This window comes from Heterodontus francisci, chromosome 47 (genome assembly GCF_036365525.1).
Source record: "Heterodontus francisci isolate sHetFra1 chromosome 47, sHetFra1.hap1, whole genome shotgun sequence".
NCBI classification, from domain to species: Eukaryota; Metazoa; Chordata; class Chondrichthyes; order Heterodontiformes; family Heterodontidae; genus Heterodontus; species Heterodontus francisci.
In genome coordinates this window covers 532,891-560,833 of record NC_090417.1, presented here as the reverse complement: position 1 = coordinate 560,833, position 27,943 = coordinate 532,891, and the positions used below count along the sequence as shown (strand labels likewise).

The 27,943-nt window shown below is 43.2% G+C and overlaps 1 protein-coding gene across 7 annotated transcripts in view; it reads left to right on the top strand.

Annotated features, from left to right (window-relative positions):
• LOC137357029 (zinc finger MIZ domain-containing protein 1-like) overlaps positions 1–27,569 on the top strand; it is a 142,568-nt gene extending 114,999 nt beyond the window's left edge. For all 7 annotated transcript variants that reach the window (XM_068022967.1, XM_068022966.1, XM_068022965.1 and 4 more), the window contains 7 exons: positions 374–534; positions 2,018–2,085; positions 3,072–3,140; positions 5,484–5,731; positions 13,190–13,350; positions 15,476–15,721; positions 17,415–27,569. In XM_068022967.1, coding sequence (XP_067879068.1) covers positions 374–534; positions 2,018–2,085; positions 3,072–3,140; positions 5,484–5,731; positions 13,190–13,350; positions 15,476–15,721; positions 17,415–17,522 — 1,061 coding nt within the window. In that variant the 3' untranslated portion in view covers positions 17,523–27,569. The remainder of the gene's footprint in view (positions 1–373; positions 535–2,017; positions 2,086–3,071; positions 3,141–5,483; positions 5,732–13,189; positions 13,351–15,475; positions 15,722–17,414) is intronic.
• The last annotated feature ends 374 nt before the right edge of the window (positions 27,570–27,943 follow it).

Below are 27,943 nucleotides of genomic sequence, written 5' to 3'. Positions count from 1 at the left end.
GAACCAGAAAAGGCAAAATAGAGAGTTCTCGTAACAGGGTTTCACTGGGCTTTGAAGGGAGTCAGTGCGCCAGGATTGTCCATCTAATGACTCCTGTTGGGCTCCTATTGCAAGTTCTCTATGTGGATATTGATGAAAGAGTAGCAGCAGGCTCGATACCGATAGCCTGTAGGGTAAAATACTCTGCTGTCTAGACTCACAGATGAAGTATAGTAAGTTGCTGCAGGAAACGTATCAATAATCAATACCAGGGGACAAGGGGCTAGAAATTAAGCAGGAATTTCATTGTGTTATTAAAGCTGCTGCATTTTCTGCAGGATGTCATTTGTTCCTTATGCAATCTGGTAAACACTCTTATTTTTCCATGTAACAGTCAAGCGGAATTTCAACAGCAGCGCAGTGTCATCCGGGAACCCGGGACTGAATGGAGAGGATGGCGTTGAGCAAACAGCAATTAAAGTGTCCCTGAAATGCCCCATCACGTTCAGGCGAATCCAGCTTCCAGCTCGAGGGCACGACTGTAAACACATACAGGTCAGTGAGACTAACAAGCTCGCAAGGTCCCCGATCGTAAACTGGCGCTCCGCTCCTCAAACGCTTCAGCAGGTACCACGTCTCTCGCCTTCATCTTGAAGACAGACGTGACCAGAAAAGTACTGCCATAAGCTTATGTGAGATGTGGGCATTGCTAGCAAGGCCAACATTTGTTGCCCATCCCTCATTATCCTTGAAATGATTGGCGTGCTGGGCCTTTTCAGAGGGCAGTTAAGAGTCAACCACATTGCTGTGGGTCTGGAGTCCCATGTCGGCCAGACCGGGTAAGGACGGCAGATTTCCTTCCCTAAAGGGCATTAATGAACCAGATGGGTTGTTAACAACAATTGATGATAGTTTCATGGCACCATTACTGAGACTAGCTTACAATTCCAGATTTTTATTCAGAATCACAGAATTGTTACAGTGCAGGAGGAGGCCATTCGGCCCATCATGTCTGCACTGGCTCTCTAAAAAAAAAAGCGACTCCCTCAGTAACATTCCCCTGCCTCCTCCTCGTAACCCTGTACATTCCTTCTTTTCATATAACTGTCCAATTCCCTTTTGAATGCTTCAGTTGAACCTGCCTCCACCACACTCTCAGGCAGCGCATTCCAGACCTTAACCACTCGCTGCGTGAAAAAGTTTTTCCTCCTGTCGCTTTTGCTTCTCTTACCAAATGCTTTAAATCTGTGCCCTCTCGTTCTCGATCCTTTCACGAGTGGGAACACTTTCTCTATCTACTCTGTCCAGACCCCTCATGATTTTGAATACCTCTATCTAATCACCTCTCAGCCTTCTCTTCTCCAAGGAAAACAGTCCTAACTTCTCCAATCTATCTTCATAACTGAAGTTCCTCATCCCTGGAACCATTCTCGTGAATCTTTTCTGTACTCTCTCCAATGCCCACACGTCTTTACTAAAGTGCGGTGCTCAGAATTGGATGCTCCAGCTGATGCCAAACTAGTGTCTTATACAGGTTCAACATAACTTCCTTACTCTTGTACTCTGTGCCCCTATTAAACAAAGCCTATGCTTTATTAACCACTCTTTCAACCTGTCCTGCCACCTTCAGTGACTTATGCACATATACACCCAGGTCCCTCTGCTCCTGAACCCCCTTTAGAATTGTACCCTTTTATTCCATATTGTCTCTCCATGTTCTTCCTAGCAAAATGAAACACTTCACATTTCTCTGCATTGAACTTCATCTGCCACCTGTCTGCCCATTCCACCAACTTGTCTGTATCCTTTTGAAGTTCGACGCTATCCTCCTCACAGTTCACAATGCTTCCAAGTTTCGTATCACTTGCAAACTTTGAAATTGTGCCCTGTACACCAAGGTCTGGGTCATTAATACACATCAGGAAAAGCAAGAGTCCCAACACTATTAATTAACTGAATTGAAATTTCACCAAAAGGGAGATATGTTATGAAACTTGTATATTGTATGAACTTATCATTGCTTTCTTGTCCTTCCCAGTGTTTCGACCTTGAGTCTTATTTACAGTTGAACTGTGACAGAGGAACGTGGAGATGTCCAGTGTGCAAGTAAGTTCCTCTTTAGTCGAAGCTGTGAAGAAAGCATTACACAATACCTTTGTGTTTTTTTTTTAAAGTCTCCTTAATTGTGTCCCCTTGTCTCTTAATGCTCTCAGATACAATTCCACAGCCACTTATGGTACCTCACCCACGTTTCCTTTATTTGTTTGTCTGGGGAATGAGTGTTGGCAATTGTTGATGCAATTCTGGTGCATACTTGATATCCACAGACTTGTACTTTCCAGCAGGAATCAGTGAGACTGCTCACTCAATAAGATCATAGCTGATTTTCTACCTCAACTCCGCCTTCCTGCACTATCCCTTAATTCCCTTCGTATCCAAAAATCTATCGACCTTTCACTTGAATATACTCCATGACGGAACATCCACGGCTCTCTGGATTGGAGAATTCACGTTCACAATGCTTTAAGTGAATACATTTCTCCTCATCTCAGTCCGAAATGGCCAACACTTATTCTGAGCCCTATCCAAGTGAATAATGCCACATTTCTCAACAGTGCCTACTGCCTCAATCTTAGCCTCTTGGTTCGACACGTGGATAGATCGTGCGCAGTATAGAAGGATGCATGACTATTCTCCAACACCGAGCGTTGTGAGGGGGAGAGAGATAAAAGGATTAAAGTTGCACTGTCATAAATAGGGGCAGATTTTCCCTGCCCAGTACAAGCCGAGCCTGGCTGAGCAACACCCACACTTGGTGCACTAGGCCTTGTGCCTTGCGGGGCCCTTGCAAATGCAGTTCTACCACCAGCCTGAGGGCATTACTGCTGCTGCTGTTGGAGATCAACGGCCAAGAGGCTCCAAGTCCTGACGACCTGGAGAATCAATTGAGAAATGTGCTTTTGGGCTGCTCTTTGTGTAAGTGTCAGATTTGAACAATCACCCACTATAGTGCTGTGTTAGTGTTGGAGCTGTAATCGTGCACCGTGCTTATTTAACTTTAGCCTTTAATGCACGTCTTTTTTTTTTCATAGTAAAACAGCATTGCTGGAAGGGCTGGAAGTTGACCAGTTCATGTGGGGTATCTTGGCAGCCATTCAGAAGTAAGTGAGTGCTTTGCTACTTTGTGACGTCTGCAGTGTTTTGTTCTGCAGCAATAAGAACAGGAACATAGGAGCAGGAGTAGGCCATTCGGCCCGTCGAGCCTGCTCCGCCATTCAGTTAGATCGTGGCTGATCATCTACTCTACACCATTTCCCCCCCATATCCCTTGATGTCATTAGTATCCCGATATCTATCGATTTCTGTCTTGAGCATGCCCAGTGACTGAGCTTCCACAGCCCTCTGGGGTAGAGAATTCCACAGATTCACCACCCTCTGAGTGAAGAAATTCCTCCTCATCTCAGTCTTAAACGGCCTGCCCCTTATTCTGAGACTGTTGTTCCCTTGGTCCTAGAGACACCAGCCAGGGGAAACATCCTGTCTACATCCACCCTGTCACGCCCTGTAAGAAGTTTGTAAGTTTCAATGAGATCGCCTCTCGTTCTTCCAAACTCTAGAGAATACAGACCCAGTTCCCTCAATCTCTCCTCATCAGACAATCCCACCATCCCAGGGATTAGTCTGGTGAACCTCCATTGCACTCCCTCTGTGGCAAGTACACCCTTCCTTTGATAAGGAGACCAGAACTGTACACAATACTCCCGGTGCGGTCTCACCAATGCTTTATACAATTGCAGCAATACATCTTGACTCCTGTACTCAAAACCCCATTTGCCTTCTCAGTTGGTTGCTGCACCTGCATGCTAGCTTTTAGTGACTCATGAACAAGGACACCCAGGTCTCTTTGGACATCAACACTTCCCAACCTCTCAACATTTAAGAAATACTCTGCCTTTCAGTTTTTTTGTCCACCAAAGTAGATCACTTCACACTTATTCACATTATATTCCATCTGCCATCTTCTTGCCCATTCATTTAGCCTGTCCAGGTCCCCTTGAAGCCTCCTTGCATCCTCCTCACAACCCACATTCCCACCTAGATGTGTGTCATCAGCCGATTTAGTAAATAGTAGCAGGAGTAGGCCATACGGCCCCTCGATCCTGTTCTGTCATCCAACAAGATCGCAACTGATCTTCAACCTCAATGCCACTTTCCTGCCCGATTTCCATTAACCTTGATTCCCTTCGTCCAAAGTCTTTTCAACCTCATTTTTGAATCTACCCAACAACTGAGCGATCACAGCTCTCTGGGGTAGAGAACTCCAAAGAAATCTCTCCTCATCTCATTCCTAATGCTCAATGAGTGGCCAACACATAGACTCCTATATCAATCTAAATTCCTGTTCAGGTCAGAGCTTTGTACAACCTTGAAGTTAAGAGAACCACCTGTAACCAGAAGCAACAACTCCCACCACGTCTCTTTGTCTTGCTTTGGACTAAGTGCGGGTGGGTTTCCGCGAGCTGGCGACTGGCTGCGGACAGTTTTTGGACAGCAAATCAGCATACTTTTTGGGGCTTTTTTTATTCTTTCATGGGATGTGGGCATCGCTGGCAAGTCCAGCATTTGTTGCCCATCCCTAATCGCCCTTGACAACTGAGTGGCTCGCTAGGCCATTTCGTAGGGCCATTAAGAGCCAACCACATTGCTGTGGGTCTGGAGTCCCATGTAGGCCAGACCGGGTAAGGTTGGCAGATTTCCTTCCCTAAAGGACGTGAGTGAACCAGACGGGTTTTTACAGCAATCAAAGATCATTTATTGGCAGCGGCCGTGGTGGGATTTGAACCCGTGTCCCCAGGGCATTAACCTGGGCCTCTGGATTAGTAGCTCAGTGACACTACCACTACACCACCATCTCCCCAATGAGGCATGCTCCTTTTAAGTTTGCTTTTCCAAGCTAGCCATATATATTGCACGTGCAAGTCCAAAACCTTACTGAATTAACCTGCATGCCGAACATCGTGCTTGTTATCTGGAGAAATAATGAGGTTACTGGAAACGTGCAGAGTGTGGAGCAAAAATGTGGGGGGGCGATGTATGAGCTTGTGCACTTTGAAATTGTGAAATGTTTGGGCCGATTTGGAATGCATCTTCAAATTCAGGACTTGTCAAACAGAAATCCGGTGGAGGGTTAGGATGCAACAGGTGGAAGTGGTGGCCGCACATTGGCCGCACTCCTGACTCGTACATGAAAGCCAGGGATGTGTTTTGGCTATTGTAGCCCAGGTGAATGGCCATTTTTCTATAAAATGAGCCCTAATGATGAGCATTGACAGACTATATAACACTGTGGATACTGTCTGATTTCAAAGTGTACACCCCTCCCTGGTTCAGGACACTGAGACAAATTATGCTGTGCCGATATGCACTCAGAATGATAAGGGTATAGCACCGTGCGAGCAGTCAGATGAGAAAAGGTTACATTGCTTACTGTTGAATTTCCCTAGCACGGAGTTTGAAGAGGTTACAATCGACCCGACGTGCAGCTGGCGACCAGTACCAGTGAAGTCAGACATTCACATTAAGGACGACCCAGATGGTTCCATGGCCAAGAGGTGTAAAACAATGAGCCCCAGCCAGATGATCATGCCCAATGTCATGGAGATGATTGCAGCACTGGGCCCAGGAACATCTCCCTACCCATCTCTGACACTGCCACCAGGCGGCAGTAATAGCAGTGACTATGCTCATCAGAGTAAGTACATCGACGAAGGCTGAGCTCGAGACCTGTACGGTAACATCTTGTTCGATAGAAAGACTTGCATTTGCCTAGCGCCTTTTGTGACCACAAGTCCCAATGCACTTTACAGCCAGTGAAGTACTTTCACAGTACAGTCACGGCCTGCCAGCCAAGTGGCACCCCCAGCAAGCTCTCGCGATGAGATAATAATCTGTTCATGTGATGTTGATTCAGGAGTAAGTGTGGGCCAGGACGCTGGGGAGAACTCCCCCGCCCTCCTTCAAAAATAATGCAGCAGAATCCTTTATATTCACCTGACGGGGAACATCTCTGTTTAACGCCACATCCACATTGGAACATCAGCTGCGTTGTTGTGCTTAAGTCTCAGAAGTGGGACATAAACCAACAACCTCCCCGGCTCAGGGGCATAAGCTCTACCAACTGAGCCACAGCAGGTCAGTTTTCACAAGAGGATTCTCACAGGTTTTTAAATGTTTACTTTAGTTACACCCATCATCTGCAATTAGTCCTTATCTTTGGCTGGATTTCCTTGGCATCTTAGCACTTCAAATCTAAGCGATCTCTTCGATAATGCATTTCCTTTTACAGATTTTCCCTTTTTTTCCCCTCCCTTTTATTTGAAATGTTTTGGACGTCAGTCCGACGAAAACATCAACAACAACCCTGCTTTTCCTCAGCATCAGTTCAGCTCCCTGCCGTGCATTTCTCCCTCATTATATTTCTGCCACTTTGTCACGTTCGTATTCCATCACTTATAAAAGAGTTGTTCTGGTCGGCTTTTATCTGTCACAGCTGTACATTTTCAGCAGTGTACATCTCTCACTTTTTGAGAAGTGGGTCATCACCAGTGACTCGGTCGTGTCTGAATAAATCATTTTTTGTTAGGCAGGATCACAACTAACCATATCCTAGCCCAGTATCTATTACGTTTCCAGCTGTTAAGAATAAAAGCATATTTCTATCCAGGGCAACTTAATCACTTTCAGCCAAAACTAATCAACATTAGTGTTGTTTAAAACATCACTTATTTTTTAAAAAAAGGGTTTGCAGCTGTAAGAAATTTTCTGTTAACTCTCCTGGAGTGAATGTGGAGTCACAAAAAAGGTCTCAATTTATTTTATTTTTTAAAATTCCATCCTTCCACTTGGAATGTGATCAGTTTCACATAGTCCAGCAGTTTGGATTTGGGTGTGACATTGCAGCTATATATGTTGTGCGGAGCTATGTTTTTCTCCCCCTTCACACAATACCACAGAATCCTTGTTATATTTGATTTTTTAATGTAACAATTAAATAGAAAAGATGCAGCCCGTACTCCAATTCAAATAAATTGTGACCCCAATTTTAACCCAGCGAGAATAGGTCAGGTTTGGCTCGAAAGCCTATTTAATACCCCACCCAAGTGTGCCCTCCATTAATTGACTTCAATGGAGCATAAAATTGGGCAACACTTATTGTTCTTATTTCCACCAGGCAGCTTTGGTTAAAATGGGGGGTGATAGTTTTTTAGGAGATCCCAACCTTCGCTTTTACCTTGGGACTACATGGATTTTAGTAAGGCATTTGACAAAATGTATACAAAATTATAGGGGGCATTGATAGATTAGATAAGAAGAGACTTTTTCCCTTAGCGGAGGGGTCAATAACCAGGGGGCATAGATTTAAGGTAAGGGGAAGGAGGTTTAGAGGGGATTTGAGGAAAAATCTTTTCACCCAGAGGGTGGTTGGAATCTGGAACACACTGCCTGAAGAGGTGGTAGAGACAGGAACCCTCACAACATTTAAGAAGTATTTAGATGAGCACTTGAAACGCCATAGCATACAAGGCAACGGGCCAAGTGCTGGAAAATGGGATTAGAATAGGTAGGTGCTTGATGGCTGGCACAGACACGATGGGCCGAAGGGCCTGTTTCTGTGATCTATGACTCTATGACAAGATGGCAGACTTGTCAGAAAAACAAAAGCCCTTGGGATGCAGGGAAATGTGGCGAGATGGATCCAAAATTGTCTCAGTGACAGGAAACAAAGGGTAGTGGTTGACGGATGTTATTGCGAATGGAAAGGGGTTTCCAGTGGCGTTCCACAGGGCTCAGTGTTGGATCCCTTGCTGTTCGTGGTATATATTACTGATTTTGACTTAAATGTGGGAGGCATGATTGAGAAATTTGCAGATGACACAAAAATTGGCCGTGTAGTTGATAGTGAAGAGGATAGCTGTAGACTCCAGAAAGATATCAATGGTTTGATTAAATGGGCGGAAAAGTGGCAAATGAAGCTCAGTCTGGAGAAGTGTGAGGTAATGCATTTGGGGAGGGCAAATAAAGCGAGGGAATACACAATAAACGGGAGGATATTGAGAGGGATAGAGGAAGTGAGAGACCTTGGAGTGAATGTCCACAGGTCCCTAAAGGGTGGCAGGACAGGTAGATAGAAGGGTGAAGAAGGCATATGGAATGCTTTCCTTTATTGACCGAGGTATAGAATACAAAAGCAGGGATGTGATGCTGGAACTGTATAAAACACTGGTTAGGCCACAGTTGGAGTATTGCGTACAGCTCTGGTCACCACATTACAGAAAGGATATAATTGCTCTGGAGAGACTACAGAGGAGATTTACAAGAATGTTGCCAGGGCTTGAAAATTGCAGCTATGAGGAAAGATTGGATCAGCAAGGGTTGTTTTCCTTAGAGTAGAGGAGGCTGAGGGGTGACTTAATTGAGGTGTACAAAATTATGAGGGGGCCTAGAGAGAGTAGACAGGAAGGACTTGTTTCCCCGAGCGGAGAGGTCAATTCCCAGGGGGCACAGATTTAAGGTGATTGGTAGAAGGATTAGAGAGGACATGAGGAAAATCTTTTTCACCCAGAGGGTGATGGCAGGGTCTTCTTGGCTGGTGATAACTAGAGTTGCTATGGACAGAATGGAGCCATTGCTTTTTCACTAAGAGGGTAATAAACCCCAGGATTAGTGTGCAAAAGGCAGTAATGGGCACAGTAAGGATGGCAGGAACTAGCTTGTTCTGTCCGGAACACAGCAGCCCTAATATTTACCGAGGTGGGATTTCCCAGCGGAGGAGGGAGAGTTCCTATCCAGAAGCTGGAGACGAATCAAGGCAGATGCGGGCGGTCAGTAATCTCGGGATAGGTCCAATTGCAGGAAAGGAAGCAGGTTAGCGTCGCGGGAAGTTCAGGAAGGGTTGCTGCTCCTCCTGGCTCATAGGCCTCTTTCGTACAGTAGTCCTCATCTCCTTTTAGCTACCAAGTTTCCCGAGGCCTCGGAAACACAGCCGGCCAGCTTTAAAGCTGAGGCACGCTGTCTTGTTATCGAAATGGTGAGAGATTGCAGAGGGATCTGGGTGATCTACTGCATGAAACACAAAAGGTTAGTCTGCAGGTTCAGCAAGTAATGAGGAAAGCTAATAGAATGTTTATTGTGAGGGGAACTGAATACAAAAGTATGCTTCAGTTATACAGGGTATTGGTGAGACCACATCTGCAGTACTGTGTACAGTACTGGTCTCCTTATTTAAGGAAGGATGTAAATGCGTTGGAAGCAGTACAGAGAAGGTTGACTAGACTAATACCTGGAATGGGCGGGTTGTCTTATGAGGAAAGGTTGGACAGGTTAAGCTTGTACCCGCTGAAGTTTAGAAGAGTAAGAGGCAACTTGATTGAAACATATAAGATTCTGAGGGGTCTTGATAAGGTGGATATGGAAAGGATGTTTCCTCTTGTGGGAGAATCTAGAATTAGGGGTCACTGTTTAAAAATAAGGGGTCACCCATTTTAAGACCCTCTCTCAGAGGGTGGTGAGTCTCCTTCTCAAAAGGTGGTGGAAGCAGAGTCTTTAAATATTTTTAAGGCAGAGGTAGATAGATTCTTGATAAGCAAGCGGGTGAAAGGTTATCGGGGGTAGGCGGGAATGTGGAGTTGAGGTTACAATCAGATCAGCCATGATCTTGTTGAATGGTGGAGCAGGTTCGAGGGGCCGAGTGGCCTACTCTTGCTCCTAATTCTCAAGGCATATTATATGTCATGCTAGGTCCCCACCTGCCAAGAATGAGGTACATTAATTTTGTCATGAACATTGATTTTAAACTGTTACCGGAGTGAAGAAAGGACTTGTTAAACAGATCAGTCGTGGCTGGAAAAGACATTTGTATATTAACAGACGGTGACTGGAAGGACAAAGGACCATTCCCTGACACGTTCAACACACAATGGACCTTGATCACCAGGTATTGTGTGTACGAGGAGCATTCCAGAAACTGTTAAGGTGATACAATCCAAGACGTGGTCAGACCAGTTAGTCACATGACTAACCTGCTTGGCAACCTGGGGTTTTCTGCATTGTACAAAAAATTTGAACTGAGAAAGTCTGTTTTGCTCCTGATCTGAGAAGATCTCTCCTGTCTGCTCCCAATCTCTTTCTCACAAACCCCTGAATCCACTGAAGATACATGAACCCCAAGGGAGAAAAGTCTCCTGCAGTGAACAAGGTTTAAGAAGAATACTGGGCCCTGATAAAAAGCAAGATCTACCAACAGTCAAGGACTCTACAGTGAGCTCGAAGAACTGTAACAAAAACTGTTCAGATATTGCCTCAAACTTTTCCACTTTATTTTTCTTCTCTTTTCTGTCTCTATTTGCATGTGTGTATCGCATATGCATGAGTTCTGTGGCAATGCCTCTTTGTCCCTATCTATTTAAAATATGAATATCTCTCCTCTAGATAAGGTTCTCTCTGTGAAGGTTTGGCCCTAGACTAGTGACAAGTAACATCTGTATTTCCTGCGAATTATCTGTAACCCATGGAGGCTTGGCTCATTGTATTTGCCAACAGCGCTAGTTCCTTCTCCTTTGTCCTTCCTCTAGTCAAGACTAAAAACATAGTAATGCAAACAGAAATAGCCTGGTCAAGCAATAGAAGCCCCTTCGCAGGACTGACCAAAACACAAGGAAGAATAATAGGTAAAGGAGCATTGCACATAGCACAACTGCTCATATAGAGGCCGTTAATCGGTTCTGACATGAGTACCCAGTCCTTGTGGGCTGCAGAGTTAAGTGGTACCTCAGACTCACAACAAAGTTTAAATAAATGTTCCCATTAATTTGCACATATCTCAGGTTACTGATACAAAATACCTTGGTATTCTGTTCGAGGAATTATCAACCAAAAACTCTCTTCAAATTTTTTATAAAAACAAACCAGTAACTGAGATACATAAACAAACGCATATAGGACTGAACTGTCTGGATTTTGAGAACAAGATATCCAGGGCTTACGAAATACGGTTTAGACCCCCCCCCCCCCCCCCCACACCACACACAATTTACAGTAAGCTTTTGGCTAACTCGGAGACTTTACTGTATTTTCAAGCAAGCAGAATGGTAGAAAAATGGAATTGTAGCAATTTTTCCATTGTTTGATTTATTGAAGGAGGTAAAGGGTGTACAAAAGGATATAGATAGGTTACGTGAGTGGGCAAAAATCTGGCAGATGGTGTAAATGTGGGAAAATGTGAACTTGTCCACTTTGGCAGGAAGAATAGAAAAGCTGTATATTATTTAAATGGAGACAGACTGCAGAACTCTGCAGTACAGAGGGAGCTGGGTGTCCTGGTACATGAATCACAAAAAGGTTAGGATGCAGTTACAGCAATTGGAAGGCAAATGAAATGTCCCCGTTTATTGCAAGAGGAATGGAATATAAAAGCAGGGAAGTTTTACTACAGCTGTACAGGAACTTGGTGAGACCACATCTGGAGTATTGTGGACAGTTTTGGTCTCCTTATTTGAAAAAGGATATAATTGTATTAGAAGCAGTTAGAGAAGGATCGCTCAACTAATTCCGCTGAATGAAGGGCTTATATTATGAAGAAAGGTTGAACAGGTTGGGATTTTACTCATCGGAGTTTAGAAGAATGAGAGGTGATCTTATTGAAACATATAAGATCCTGAGGGGAATTGATAGAGTGAATACTGGGAGTATGTTTCCTCTTGTGGGGAGACTAGAACTAGGGGACACAGTTTAAGAATAAGCGGTCTGCCTTTTAAGACGGAGGTGAGGAGAATTTTTTTTTCTCAAATGATCGTCAGTCTGTGGAATTTTCTTCCCCAGAAAGCAGTGAGGCTGGGTCATTGAATTTATTCAAGACCAAGTTAGATAGATTTTTTATAGGCAAGGGAGTCCAGAATTATTGGCGGGGGGCGGCCCGAGAGGAAAGTGAAGTTGAGACCACAACCAGATCAGCCATGATCTTATCGAATGGTGGAGCAGGCTCGAAGGGCCGAATGGCCTACTCCTGCTCCTAAGTCCTGAGTTCCTGTTGACTTACTTTTGCACAATAAGAATTGTAAGCTTCCCAGTTTTTACTTATTGGAAGAACAGTGCAAATATGTTATCAAATTCAACCTTGTAATCAACTTTGGAAATTTGAAGTGCTTTGGTAGAAATTTTTATAGCACATTGAATTTTTATTCCAAAATAAGAATTCCATTTTTTTTTATCATTTACTAGTGAGTCTCCGCTGGTGATGCTAATGGTGAGTATGAGGTTATTTTACTGCAAAGCAGACGAGCATGTGCCTATAGAAAAGACTTTTTATTACTGGTTCGAACATATTTTCTTTTTCACGATGCACATTCGGTTTCAAACAAAAGGACGAGCACATGTTTGAGGCCTGACTCGTGCTACTGTGTAACCAACTAGTAACCTGGTACATAGTGAAACCTTCCTTGCAAAGCTGCTTGGGCGTCCCAGACGAATACGTGACCTAGAGAAGTCCGTGAGTGGGGACTATCAGGTGCCCTGTGAGACCTACCTCTTTGTGATAATGGCAACAGTTAAGCCATGGCTGCAAGTTAGGGCATCTTTTTAATTCTATACATTTGACAAATATGAAATCCAGGACTGATTACCCAGTAGATTGTTCAAACGCATTCCAAAGCGTGGATTTTATTGTCACCTCGATTTCAGTACACTATCACGCACAGGGTGTGAAATCGTCATATTGTTATGGTGGATTGTCAAAAGCAGCAGTACAAATATAAGGGGTGAAACAGTTCTAAGACAGCAGTGCGAAACGGGCTCTTCGCAAATCGGTGGCTGATTTTTTTTTTTAACCGCTCTCGACCTGTTCACTGGTGTTCCCAGAGCAATAGTTCGAGCTATTTATTTTTTGGAGACGTGTTTCCTCGTCTCGTTGTCACCTTTATGTGGTTTGAAATTAAAAATCTGGGCAATACGTTGCAGTTCAATTCAATTCATCGCCACAGCTGCTGTCTGGAGATAGTATGACATGCAAAGTACGTTGGAGCAGGAGCAGTTTGAGGGACAAATGAAGAGAATAACATTAAGATGTATTTGGTTAAGTGTATTTTTCTCTATAATGCATCTGTATAACACACTAAAACCTCGTGACAGCACTGTTTTTTTTTTACATTTCCAACAGATTCGGTTTATTCCGGACAAGGGAACTTCCCCGATTTCCCCCATGGCAATCCTACCAACGCATCCATCAATGAGTTTATGCATGGACCGCCAATGTCCTACCCACCGGACATCCCAAATATGACATCTGACAAGCCCCTTGGGCACTCCATGGCAGATCAGGTAAGGCTTTGCACCTTGACGTGTTCTTTGGCAGGAAGAATAGGTGGTCTTTGCATCAGTTTTTTTTTATCCTGAGGCCCTGGGAAACCCAGCCGGCCTACAAAGTTAAATCCCAGGCTTTCAGCCTCATTGATCTATGTAAAGTACCAGCCCAGCTCCTGTGAGCAGTTTGGCTGACGCCCCTTATTCTTCAGAAGTCGGAGGATTGGAGCATGTGAAAGTTTTGCCCATTTGAACCCCCACCCACTCATTCATGTCAAAACGACGTCCCCCAAAATTCACATTAGTTTTACATGGTATTTGCAATTAACTGTCCTCTTCTCAATTTGGACAATAACAAATCTCGTTAAATGAGGTTGATCAAAATGATTTCAATGAAAAAACATGTTAATATCATCTGATATTGTGTAAGGGGGAGAGGTTGGCATAGTGGTAATGCTGCTGAACTAGTAACACAGAGGGTCCAGGATAATGCCTGGGGTCACGGGTTCAAATCCCAGCACGGCAACTGGTGGAATTTTAAATTCAGTTCATCAATTTTTTTAAAAACCTGGAATTGAAAGCTAGTCACAGGAATGGTGCCGTAAAATGGCATTGTAAAAACCCACCTGCTTCACCACCCTCCTTTAGGGAAGGAAATCTGCCATCCTTACCCGGTCTGGCCGACATGTGACTCCAGACTGCCCTCTGAAATGGCCCCGCAAGCCACTCAGTTGTCAAGGGCAGTTGGGGATGGGTAACAAATGCTGGCCTGGCCAGCGACGCCCACACAGAATCATAGAAAGTTTAAAGGCACAGAAAGAGGCCACTTGGTCCATCGTGTCTGTGCCGTCCCATGAAAGAATTTAAAAATGTACAATTCAGGTTCTACGAACGTTGTTTGGGTAGCAGAAATGACTGGCACAACGAATGAGAAGGCAAGGAAATGGTGATGAAGTGGTGCATGATGATTCCATTGACTGGCTGGTGAATGGAGGCGGTGCAGACTGATGCGGCAGTGAAGAGGGTTGCCGTCTTTTTACCTCCGCAGGACAATCTTGCAGCCTTCCTGGAAGTAGGAAGAGGTCTTGAGGACACAGCAGCTCAGCATTATGTTACGTGCTTGTTACAGGTAGATTTGCAACAGTTGATGTACCTCTGTGATTAACTATCTACTGACCCGGTTCACAGTTGCTGCAGGGTCATTTTCACCTTGCTTGTAAATAGGGGAGGAAAGGTGTTGGCAGATGAAAGTGAGTATCCCTCAGCTTCAGGTGGAAGAATAAAGTTGTCAGATTTGACACTGAATTTATTATGACAGAGCAAATGTAATATTTCGTCCCCGTACAGTCCCTTCTCTGTCTGTTTCTTGTGTTTGAGCGAATGCGTGAGTGGATGCGGTTGCACCCTAGAAGAAAACCTGTCGCTGTGTTGGTTATTTGAAAAATAAAACTCCGAGGGGCTAAACTCGTAATACAAATACACTTGCTGTGGTCAGATGGGGAACTGAACAGTGGAAACCACTCACGTCACATCACGTGACCGGAACAATGTGTAAGATTAATTGGGACTTGAGCTGTCATTTCATGGTCTGAAACAGCCATCGCGAACCCAAAAGAACAATGAGGCGCTCCTAACCAGGAGCAAAGTTTGCAGGGAGCGCTGGTTAAATGCGTGAGCCTAATAGTGAGCATTAGCAGACTGTTCAACCCTGGCGATCATCACAGCAGAGCCCGGTCCTATCCATCTGATGTCAGCCTGGGCTTACTTTCTAACAAGAGCAGAAACATGGGCTGGTTTCTCCCCGTCTTGTCGCTTTCTAACAGTATAGCATTGGCTCTCTCTTTTACTGTAATATATTTTTTAAGTTGTACTTGCACGTCACAGTAACTTGTAATGTTTGTAGCATTTTCTAAGCAAGTAAACTCCATTACAGAGACTAGCTATTAATACCAGATTATTTATTAGTTGAATTGATTAGTTTAATTTAACTTACACCAGCTGCCATGGTGGGCTTTGAACCCATATCCCCAGGGCATTAGTCTTAGCCTCTGGTTTATAAGCTCAGCAGCATTACTGCTACGCCACCACCTCCCCTTGTCAATGGCTGTTCCATTGTTTGATCTCATTCTCATCTTGTCCACAGATTTCTCATTCTGGAACAATGGATCAATCCCACACTGCTCTGCAGCAAGGACTCCATGCCCCTCACCTGGGCACCCAATCGGCGCAGTCACTGCACCACAGAAGCCCTTCCCAGCACCCCCGGCAGCTCCAGCAGGCAGGTGCCGGTGCCCATTCACACGGCGAACTGACCTTCAACCCGACCTCCGTGATGGAAGGTCAGGCAAGTGGCCAGGGAGCAGCTGACGTTCCGGAACCTTCTCTGGAAGTAAGTGTGGCATTTTTTTTTTCATGATCTTTTCATGCACTTTCAATGAATAATAGCCCCAGGCCTATTCCCGTGACAGGAATATTGGCTTTATCTTTACTTCGAACTGAACGGTCAGGAATTCTTAATATAATGAATAGTCAGCATTTCGCCAATGGCAGGGGAGGCCCCTGCGGCAACCCAAGGGGCCCCTGGGAGCTGGGGGAGTAGTTGGTAGTAGTGTTTCCCCTGCACGCCCCCCAACCACCAGGATCCATACTGGGGATCTCAGCTTCTCACCACATTTATAAATGATTTAGACAATAGAATAGGGAGGCAAGAATCCAAATTTGCTGGTGATACTCAGTTAGATAGCACAGTCAATAGTGTAGATGGGAGAAGCCGGGAGGGTCGACCAAAAATTATGAAACTGAGAGAGATCAATTTTGTTAAGTAAGGCGATAAAGAGAGAGGGAGTAACGGTGGGCAAATGATAGAACAGGTTCGAGGGACTGAATGGCCTCGTCCAGTTCTTATGTTCCTAAAAGAGGAGAGGGAGAAAAGTGGACAAGTGTAAAAAAACAGTAATTGTGGTGTCGTTTTACAGGAGACAAGTATATCATTGATGAGTAGTCTTCAGAAAGCATGTAAGCATTTTCTGGATAATTCACAGTATGTGTGCAATAAGTTACTAATGTGGAATAATGCCAGGAGATCAATCACAAGAGGTTTTCTGTGGTACGGTTGCAGTGAGTAAGAAACGGCCACCGTCCCTCAGCGAAGGAGTTGAAGCTAAATTCTTTGCATTTTTTTTTTTGCCAATGAAATCATAAATATTGCCATTCTACTGACAAAATATGGAAATGGAATGAATTGTGTCCATTTTGTCATCACTGGAGCTGCTACTGAATCTCTGCTAAGCCAGCCGCCTTGAAATGAAGATGGTACAGAGGATGGCAGCTGAGGAGTCCAGGGCCACAATGAAGCAGCCTGCCCAGTAGAAATCGGGGCAGACAGTCAGTTAAAATCTCACAGGAGACTATGCCGCTGATGCCCCGCTCTCTTACAGTGAACCTGCTCTTCTGGGAATGCTAGAAGCCCACCTGCCAATGGGTGGTGGAGCCTTCTTTAAATCTGCAGATCGGACTCCGCTCAAGTTATCAGGGCCAGAATGGTATCTTGACCAGTTTCGGGCAGATATCTGCCATCCTTACCTGGTCTGGCCTACATGTGACTCCAGACCCACAGCAATGTGGTTGACTCTTAACTGCCCTCTGAAATGGCCTAGCAAGACATTCAGTTGGGACGGGCAACAAATGCTGGCCAAGCCAGTGATGCCCACAGAAAATGAATTTTAAAAAAGTGACCATGAAATATATGATCCTTTGGCCAGTTAACAGCATCATCAGAGAAAGTCATTCGCCTGCCTTCTTGGTTAGGGAGTAGACAAGTCACGGAGGCCCCTAAAGGAAGGTTTAAAAAAAAGAATATGAGGGAAAAAGATTAAGATCACCCCTTTTAGCCTTGTGAAATTACTTGGGCAGTCTTTATTCTTCATTCTCAGCAAAGCTGCCAGGCGTGAATTTCAAGGCTGCAATTTGTTTTGTATTTTTGCAACTGAGTAATTTTAAACTATCATCAAATTCAATTAATCTGTCACAAAAGAATTGATGGCTATTTTTTTCCCCCTTGTTTCCTTCTGTCTGTTCCCCAGCTTCTTCCAGAGATCACGAACCCAGATGAACTGCTGTCTTATCTGGGCCCTCCAGATATGCCAAGCAACAGCAATGACGACCTTCTCTCTTTGTTTGAGAACAACTGAAACGCTTCCCTTTCACACTTTGGGTACAGCCACAATACCCCTAGCTCCATTTCCACTGAAGCTCAGCCGAGACTGCGCCCTGCCTTGCATTGTTAGCAAGTGAAAACAGATGTCTGTGTGGACAGTACTGGTAGGAGATTCTCCCCGAGCCATTGTAAAATGTCATCTAGCACTGTTAGAGTTCTGAATATCTGTAGAACACTAGGGTACGGACCAGGTTTGAAAGCGTGACAAGCTAGAAGAAAGCAGATGTTAAGGATTCTCTAACTACTACCAATGGTTGTCAAAGAATCGGCAGCGTAATCTTTTGCTACTAATGTCGCAATCCTTGTCTGGATTTCAAGGCATCAGAAGGCAAAAGATGAGAAAGACTTCAATGCAGCAATTAGCCCCGGGCCAGAAGTTTCTCTTTTTAATTCAGCTCAGTAATGTTGTGGGTTATTCTGCACATTCACTGTTGAAGTGAGGACTGTGAAATCCTAGGAATGAAACGCCTTACACAGGGAGGAAGCTGCAAAAAACAAAAATACAAGGGAACTTGCAAGCCTCCTTATCAAGTACAGTGGCTTTCCTGGAGCCCTACAGATCCATCTGTATAGAAGAGATGGGTGGACGCTCACTGACACTGACTTCAGAATTATTGAATAGAACGCAAAAAACAAAATTATGATCAGTTACAAAATAAAAAGCACAAAAGGTTCAAAGTGTGCAATGTAGGGGACAGAGAGGGGAAAGAGAGCTTCTTCTTTTGTGCTGTAATGAAACAGTATCACTGCCTACATTTCACAACCTGTGAGTAAAGATGTTGGACATCATATTGTAATATAAAGGGAGTGCAGAGGCAATTTAAATGACAGAGTTCTGTGTTATTATTCCATTTTGATGTCCCCACTTCTTTTGACCAGTTTTGTTCTTTTGTATATTTGAAAAAGAGCATTCCCTAATCTCCATGTAAACTTATCTGAACACACCAATACTGTTCTACGTGCTCTAGCTTTTGTACCATTTCCATGTGGCATCCAAGGGAAACAGCTTTCTTCCTTTTTAAAGTACTGTGGACTAAGGGTGGCAGTGACTTTTGGCAACACAATCTGACGGCAGCACACTACACATTTTAATGCTGTTGACTATCGATTGCAGATTAAAGGCAACATTTTGATACACCTTGTGGTGAGAGAGCTTGTCCCGAACAATACAATCATGGCGTAAAATTAATTTTCGTCCTCGCTTTCTGTATATGCAGATTACTTCCTAACTTTTGGGAGGGTGGATGGGAAGTGATAAACGTACATTCCATCAGTTCTGTTGGGCTACAGCGGTTCAATATGTTCATGAACTATTTAAGATGGCTCAGAAATGTCAATCAATATTGGATTTTTAAGTTTATCGAATCTATCTCCTTCGTTAGGATTTTCTAGGGATGTTTTGAAATCTGTAAGACAATAAAAGCTCATTGACCTTTGTATAATTTTGATAACTTTTTATTTTAAACTATTGTTTTGTTTGAAGGAATTTAAACTTTAATATTGTGCTATAATCTATACCAGTCACTGAAAATCTTGCCTCTACATCAGTTCCAGGATATGAAGGGCTTGATTGCTGTCTTTTTAAGCATATTAAATTGGATCCAAAACAAATAACTGATATACAGAGAATGCTGAAAATACGCGGAGGGTGATTGAGTGTCTGAAAAGAGAAAGACAGACTGGAATTTGGGTGGAACTCTTCAAGAAAACTGATGCAGTCAAGAGGAGAAGCTCCTATACAGGCCTGAGGGGAGAAGAATTGTTACGCATATGCGGTTTTGACAAAGAGCCAGCAAATGAGCTCAGCAGCCAGAAGAGAGAAGTAGGGCGGCTTAGGCTATGTGAAAGTCAGACATGTAAAGGGCATAAGAAAGACAAAAAGTGGAATGCAATATCTGCAAACAGTAGGGAAAACGATGGAATGTGGGTAACAGAAACATTGGCGGGGGTGGTAGATTGCAGCTGGAATCAGAAATTGCTGAGTTACAGTTCACACTGGAGGGATCAACAGTAGTGACCAGGCAGAAGACGAGACACTATCCAAAGGGGTAGTTGTGAATTTCCAAACAAAAAGGAGACTGCGTCTGTGTAATTGTCAGGTTTTGTTTTTCTTAATTCCCCCAAGTTTTCTTTCGATTAACCGTGCACCATTTCCCAAGCAAAGGTTCAAACAGGCAACCAACTCTCAGCCCTATCAATGCTGTGAGTTTCCAGGAAGTGCCGAAGGGTAGCACGAAATGACTTGATCGCTAACTTTGCCTCCCTCTCGACGAGTTTCTGCCTTGAGTTTTCTCTGCACTGTCCAGCCGAGTTTATTAACCAGTCTGTGGAAATCGAGCAAACCTAGATCTTCACCAGCTGGTTAATTCAGTGTGTTTGCACATTAGGGCTCCTGTTATCCCATGACTTTTAATTCTCAAATGAATAAACTAGATTTACGCTGAGCCTGGCAATAAGCTCTTTGCCATAGACAAAATGCAGTGCACACATCTCTGGATCAACCTTTCCAGGTTTTAACCTCTCTAGAAGTAATAGGAGTCATAGGAAAAGGAGTAGGAAAATGCAGGCCCTTCAGCATATTCAGCCATTTAACTCCAACTTGGTTCCATATCCCTTAATAGCCTTGCCTAATAACACTTAATCGATCTCAGTTTTGAAATTTTCAACTGACCCTCAGCTTCAACAGCTTTTTGGGCAAAGAGTTACAGATTTCCACGACCCTTTGTGAGGAAATACTTCCTGACATCACCCGAGAATAGCCTACCTCTTGATTTTTAGGTTCAGTAATCAACCTCTCCTGCTTCATACAAAGCAAAGGAGTGTTAAAGGATTCCCCTGGCTTCTGGGATTTCAGCATTGCTGTTTATTGTGCACATATTTGCTTGTGTTTGTCTGTCTGGTTCCGTGTGCATGTTTGGCTCCCTATTGTGCCTATCAATTCGACAGTATGTTACCAAATAGTGTGCTCTTGGGAAATGTAACAATAGTTAATCCTGACGTGACTCACGGAATGAAGCCTTTGTGCAGGCTGTCAACTGGGGTGTGTGGGCATAGGCGTGTAGGTTTGTCTTTTGCACAGATACAGGCACACAAGCAGGCACATGTCCAGGGAAGTCCTTTAACCTCTGTGTAGTTTGCATGGAGCCGGGTTGATTGACAACGAAATATTGATAAGCACAGCACAGACGGGGAGCAGAGTTGGTGCACCCTGCCCACTCTTTCGAACTACTCAAAAGTTTCCTCCTCATGATTCCCGTTCTGTATGCCTTTCCCGACAAGAATTCATCCAGGATTTCTGTTGTGCCACGCCTTTCGCCCGCAATTTCCTGTTTTCTCTTCCCACTCTTTAAACTGTGTTCAACTTAATTCTCATTCTATTCCCAACAGAAGACCTTTCCTGAATCTAAATTCTCTATTCCTGGGGAAATCAGGCCCCTTCCATTGGCTTCTTTCCCAGAGTAGACATCCTTTCTTTATAACTCAGATCTCGAAGTGCAGGAATCATTATTCTTTGGATTTCCTCCTGTATTAGAGATCAAAACTGAACACAGATGCAGCTGTTTCTTTACTCGCCCCGTTACAACCCTCTTTTGCCTTGCCACTATCATCCCTTTTGTCTGTTAATCTCTCCTGCCGTATCCACCCTATCCACAGACTTTCCCTTTTGTTCTTTCCTCCCCTCCACCCTTTCCCAGCCCCTCTACTTGTCCAAAACCTGTCACATCTCCAACTTTTTCTGGTTTTAGTGAAAGGTCAACAATCTGAGACGCTAATTTTCTGATTCTCTTTCCTCAGATCCCACGTCACCATCACCCGCTTCGAATTAGAAGTCACAACCTTAGCAATCGGTCCCACCAATTTAATTGCCTTCAATGCCTGCAAATACTGAACCAAATCCACCGACATCTGTTTCCTGCTCTATGACCTTGACCACTTAGCCTTTTAACATGCACTCCACCCAGCATTTATCCATATTTGGACTATCACACATCATTTGGCATCATTGACCAAACACTTAATTCGGTAGCATCCGCCAACTTAGATATGTTGGATAATAGTCCGTCCTTTAAGTCATTTATAAAAATTATAAACAACCGCCACTCCAATACCAAACCCTAGCATTCCATTGACAACTTTCAAGTCATGCCTCAATCCAGCCTAATGCTTTGCCACCCATCCCATGGTCAGACAACTTTGTGAATTCGTCTGTTATATGGACATTGTCAAATGCCTTTCTGACATCCAGATAGCTAGTAACCACTGCCTCGATACTGGATCTGTAACCTTCTCAAACAAAGTAGGTAAATTGGCCACACAATTAATTTGCCAATTTGTCAAGATTCTGATGTGCCGATGCTACTGAATTGGAATGGGATATTGGAAGGTTAAACTTAGAAATGGCCGTGATTAATTTTGGCCATTTTAAGGGCGAAATTTTTTTTAATACTTGTTTATGACACCTGACAAAATTTTTAGTGAGTTGCGACTGCAAATCCCTGCATAGAACGTGAGCTTCAAGCCACGCAAATAACTGCTTGTTTCAAATGGTTTCCTTTCCTTTTCTGGTAGCTGGTTCTTTTGGGGTTGAATTACAGGCTGACGTCCGACCTGTTGCTTGGCAGTGGGACTAACCGCAGCTGATAGGAATGGCCAGGTCCAACACTGTTCACTAGTAAAGGGTTGTAAGTTCACATGTAACCAGATATGAGGAGGAGAAAAGATGGCCTAGAGCGGGTGGAACATAACCACTCAAGACCGGCTGGAGCGCAGCCGAGTAGCACATCGCCCTTAATCTGAGATTTCTCAATGTAAGTGACGGAAGCCAAGGAAAGATGCATCTTTGGAGGGTGAAAGGTCAGGTTGGAAGCCTAGTCTGCGATTGTCACACATCTACCAGCACTGGTTCTGAATAATGTGGCAAAGTTGGGGACCAGTTTTGCTCACCCCTTGCTCAGGAAATGATGAGTGTGGCATGATAGAAAATACTTTGAAAGAGAAAGCTTCTTCACGTAAAGACTGGTTCGGATCTGGAATGCACTGCCAGAGAGAGTGGTGAAGGCAGGTTCAATCGAGGCATTCAAAAGGGAATTAGATAGTTATCTGAGAAGGAAGAATGTGCAGGGTTACGGGGAGAAGGCGGGCGGGGGGGTGGGGGAGTGGCACTAGGTAAATTGCTCACTTGGAGATCCGGCGCAGACACGATGGGCTGAATGGCCTCCTGTGCTGTAACAATTCTGCGACTCTGTGAGAAAATACTTTTCCTCATCTACATTCTAGCTCATTCTTTCCCAGAACCACAAAACTGGAATTCCTTATCTCCCGACGTCCAGAAATCCAAAGGCCTTTTCTCTGCTCTCTTGCTCTTTCCAACTTTTGCTGTACTGTGACCTTTGACTCTTCTTCAGGTATTGTTAAAGGTTCTTTAGGTTAACTTAATTGAAGATAAAGGTTGTATCTTGATCTTGGTTACTTCTCCAAGACACACTTTGCAAAAAATATATCTTCTGAATTATCTTCTTTGGCTTATGCTGGGTTCAGTATTGGCCTGCTTTGTCATTGGCAATAAGTGAAATTAGTCCATAAAATGTAGTAATTTTGTTCGTATTTCAATCTTACTTCAGGTACTGGCACCTTTCCAGGTACAGAATTACAAATATTGCACTAATACAGCTACACTAAATTTCAGTGCTGATTTGACACTGTGCCAGTTGCACTGAAACATACACTGCACCAATAACTGCACTGAATTATTGTGCTATACTGACTAGTTTCCGGTTTTTTTTTCTGAAACATTGTTGATATAAGCAGACATGTTGATTAAACTTCAACCACCATTTTATCAGGTGCAGACACCTATCACGGAGACCCATCTGTCTCATTCTGCAGCTTTCCCATTTTGAAAGTGAGCCAGGCTGTACCTGAATGTTTGGTTGCATTTCCATGTACCTGGGATTACATAGAAACTACAACCAGTCCATATTGGTGTTGATCCTTCGCGCAAGTAGTAGAGTCCTTACTCCAGTATGCCTCTCCTGTTCCCATATCCCTTTATTCCCATTTCCTTCAACCACCTATCTACATATACTTAGACATTGACACAGTTTCTGCTTCATTCACTTACTACCGGCAGTGTGTTCCACTGCCACAAAATCCTCAGTGCAAAGAAGTTTCTCATGCTGGCTTGTATAACATCTCTTTTAATCTTATATCCATTCCCCCTGTTCTAGACAGCTCAATCACTGGAAACAATCTGTCTTCAAAATCCTTCAGCATTTAAAAGAACCTTGATCAAATCACCCCTTAATCTCCTCTGATCTTGCACTACCCGCCTTGCATTTCCTCATACAAGCCAGCATTCTAGTCAGTATTTTATTGCTTTCTGTACGTGGACAAAATAGCACACAATACTCCAGATGTGATCTCCCTAAGGTTTGTTTTCTCATTGATTTGGATCCCGGTTCAGCTTGCTTACAAGCTGTTTTCACTCTCATAGTCTCCATTCGCAGTGAGTCTTCTGTTTCAAGGTGTGACTGAAAATGTTGCTAATATTATCATCAATTCACGAAACAAACCGAACATCGAAACTGCTGTAGCACACCCTTACTCATGAATCTGTAGTCGATAATAGTCAACTGAACAGAAAGCTGTTTCCATAATTGGTCTATCACTGTGTGATTTCTTCGTAATATAATTGCAGTCAAAAAAAATAAACAAAATGTGCCACAGTAATTCCTGTCTGCGGGTGACCACAAAGACACTGATACTGGACATAGGTTTCCAATTGTGGCTGGCTGTAGAACATATACCAAATGCTGTGTGCAGATAAAACCCTTTGGAATTTTCAACAGAACAATGCTTTGGAAAATAATTTCTTTATAAGTGCCAGTAAAACTTCTGATTTTGGGAAAATTATTTTTTTATATATATATATACACAAATGTTCCTCTTTTATTACTCTGCTCATGTTAAGTTTGGAGTGCTTTAAAATATTAGACAAAATTATCTATGGAAAATTTGAGGAGATTCTGTATTTAAGTACCAAAATAATTCTGTCTTATTTGCATGCTCCTGCTTCACACTGTATATAGTGATCTGTGGTAGTCTTTGATCTGATGTATTGTTGCTGTTTGAATACATGTTCCAAATGCTTCAGCACCACAAGGGCTTGTGAAGTCATTTTTTATTTTGCAGATTTATCCCAAAGTCTGCATTCAATTCAAATAGTTTTGTCTTTCCTTTCCTGAAGATGTGGACTTCATCCAGGGTACAATTCTGCAGGTGCTGACTGACCATTCCTAACACATGAGGCCTCACAGTTAGTGTGTCAATAGGCTATTCAACCAACAGGGTAGTTGTAGCCAAGCTTCATCCTAATTTCACCCAAAAAAGCACAAGCACACGCTTTCTACCAAGAGGTACTAAATAGTAAACAGGAATGGGAATTTCAGCTCATTTATTTCTCCTCTCTCTTGCCTCAAATCTTTAGTATTGCAATGGCCCAGTTATTGTCCTGGCTGAGATTAGCTAACTCAGTACAGAGCAGGAATTAGACCTGGGACATCCTGCTGGCACACTGTTGAGCCACTGGGGAAATTCTAAATACACTTCTTTCTGTTAAAGCTCAGAAAGTACCTACACCTGAGTAGAATCCCTTTGGAAGTCCTCCCTCACTTTATAGATCTATCTAGTTTGAATCTGGGTTTACTAGAGTGTGGGTAGAATGTTAGACTCTTTGGAGTCTGCTATGAACAGGCATAAACATGGCATAAACGGTTCAATGTTAGAGACCTGAAGTGGAACAAGTGAAACAATGATTTTTTGCTTTCAGAATAAAGGTGGAACATTTCTTGTCTGTCTGTCCTTGTTTTAATAAAATTGACATTTGTTCTGGATATTCTGCATTCCTAGGTTCCTTTACGACGTTTAAAAATATTTATTTTGCCCTTCCTCCTCGGTCTTCCTGAGCTCTGCCACTCTGTGCAACGTTTGCAGGTAGAAACGTAGCACGTAAGTGGACTTCATTTACAGTTTTTTATTTGCTTGATGAATCATCGGGCATTCCTAGGGTAAAGCGAGATGCACGTATAAAGTTACATCTACTGTGTCCCAACAATATGCCTTAGCCCAAATTCAGAATAGTGACTTCAGCATGACATTTTCTACTTCCCCGACTAATCTCCTGTGAGATTGCTAGTTTAGTGTCATGTGGTGTTGAATCAGGAGCAGTTTCGTGCCTTGGAAATGAATTGAGACTTCCCAAATTCTCTTCTTAAATGATCCTTAGTTACCGTTTACTGCAGGCTGCTGCTTCCCTCAAGCTGGAAGGCCCCTGACTGGTCCTCCAGCTTCAAGAACCCACCATGTAAATTAAGGGGACGCCCCGGTCAAAATCCCAAAGAGTGACTGTTTACCCCCCCTGGTGTTGGGTTAGGGACCCAGAAACAGTCTTAACTCCTGTTTCCCACCCTTGAAGTGAAAAATTCAGCCCCATGTCTCTGCTGATTTGAAGGATGTCAGTGCTCCTGTACTAAGGAAGGTAAACTGACCAGGGTGAGGATAAGATCTGGCTCACTAAAATATCCTCACAGTTGACTAGCCTATTGGTGCTCAATATCAAGGTACCTGCAGAATGGCCAGGAGGGTGAAGTATTTGAGGGTAAACTATGATATGGAACCTTAGCTTCGATGACAAGAGGTTAAAAGAAAATGGTCAGGAAAGTAGTACCTTCTGCGGGTGTTCTACAACCCAGGATAAACGTACACTGAAAGGAATGGCTTTTCCTATTCCCAAAGGTTAGGATGAGTACTGTTATCCGAACTGAATAACTTTCTTTGCTTTTGAAATAAACTGATTGTTGTCGCACAAAATGGCAGTAAAAATGATTTTTCTAGTGAATTTCTCAAGCTGAATATTTATGATAGGATTAGAAAAATCTGCAAAGGCGGATAATTTCTTGACTCTCATTTAGTGTTTAAACCCCTCTCAGAACTCAAGAATTAATGATACTGCAGCACCATTTCAGCAAGTGGGGATGTGAACAGAGCCATCAAAATACATTCGCGCAAGTTATTCTGAAATCTTTTTTCAGTGATGTGACTAATTGCTACCACCGGCGGCAACCCGCTGTCGGAGCTTTTTTTGCAGCTTTCAAACGCGAGTTTGCAGTGACACGAGAGCCCAACCGTTCCTCTTCACCGACAACAACCATGACCTGCTCCCCGGGGCAGCTGCGGTTAAAGTCTTCCCACAATCTCAACATATTTTGATCTCGACTTCATCGAATTGACAACGCAGCAGTTTCTGGTTTCATTCAAACTCTGAGAATCAGAAAGAAGCCTTAAAACCAAACAGTTAGGTGGGTGTTTCGAGCTTCACTCCTTAGAATCCTCATTATTTATTGAGGAGATGTGTTTCTAATAAAAAAAACACCTTATTTCTTTTGGGTTTGATTTTACCTTATGTTGTTTTTGCCTTTTTATATATATATATACCTGTATGTAAATACGTACCACATTTAGTTCATGCCATTTGGCACAATCTGCCCATTCTCTGGTACAATAACAAGCAGCTCTCCAAACTTTAGTTCAACCAAGATACTGGCACAGTGAACCAGCAATTGCTATTCAGCAATGAAGGATGTATGTAACATGACTCACCAACTATATGTGTTTCTGAGGTGCTACAATATGTAAAGTAAATTAGGATGGAAAGAAAAGAGAGTGTAAAGTAATTTCAGACTTTGTAAAAATCTTCATTTCTTTTACCATTTCTGTACAGTAAGCGAAACAGTAAAAAAAAAAATCGTGTCTTGCATGTAACTGCTGAATGTCGTACTTGTCTGTACATTGTATGTATCAAAATTATTTCTTACTTCTATACTTAATGCAGAAGGAAACTCATTGTTTTTTTAAGTCCAGAAGAATTGTATGTAGCTAGGTGATATTACATATTTATCTAATAAATGTGTGTTCACATAACATGTATTTTCACCTTCATTAAAACGGCTGATAGAAATGTAAACACTTTTGTATCAACTTTCCCTCCTTTGCTGTTGTCATGCATAGGTGTGAGGCCCCATCCATATCAGTAAAAAGAAAAGAGGGCCTGTTCTGCATTATGATTCCAATTTTTAAATGAAGCCTCCTCAGCATTGCGCACGATCTACAGACAACCTTCCTATTCTGCTGCTGAAATCGAAGTGTGCTGCCTATTTTCTTCAAGGATTTAAAGAAATTATTTTGCAGGGGAAGTCTACAAGCGCTTTGGGATCGAACAAGCCTAAAATGGTTGCTTTTGCAGGGCCCCACCAGCAGAATACATCAAATAACAGAGCATTATAAGAACAGTAAGTTGAGGGGAAGGAGCGCCTCATAATTCCTGAAGGAATAGAGTCA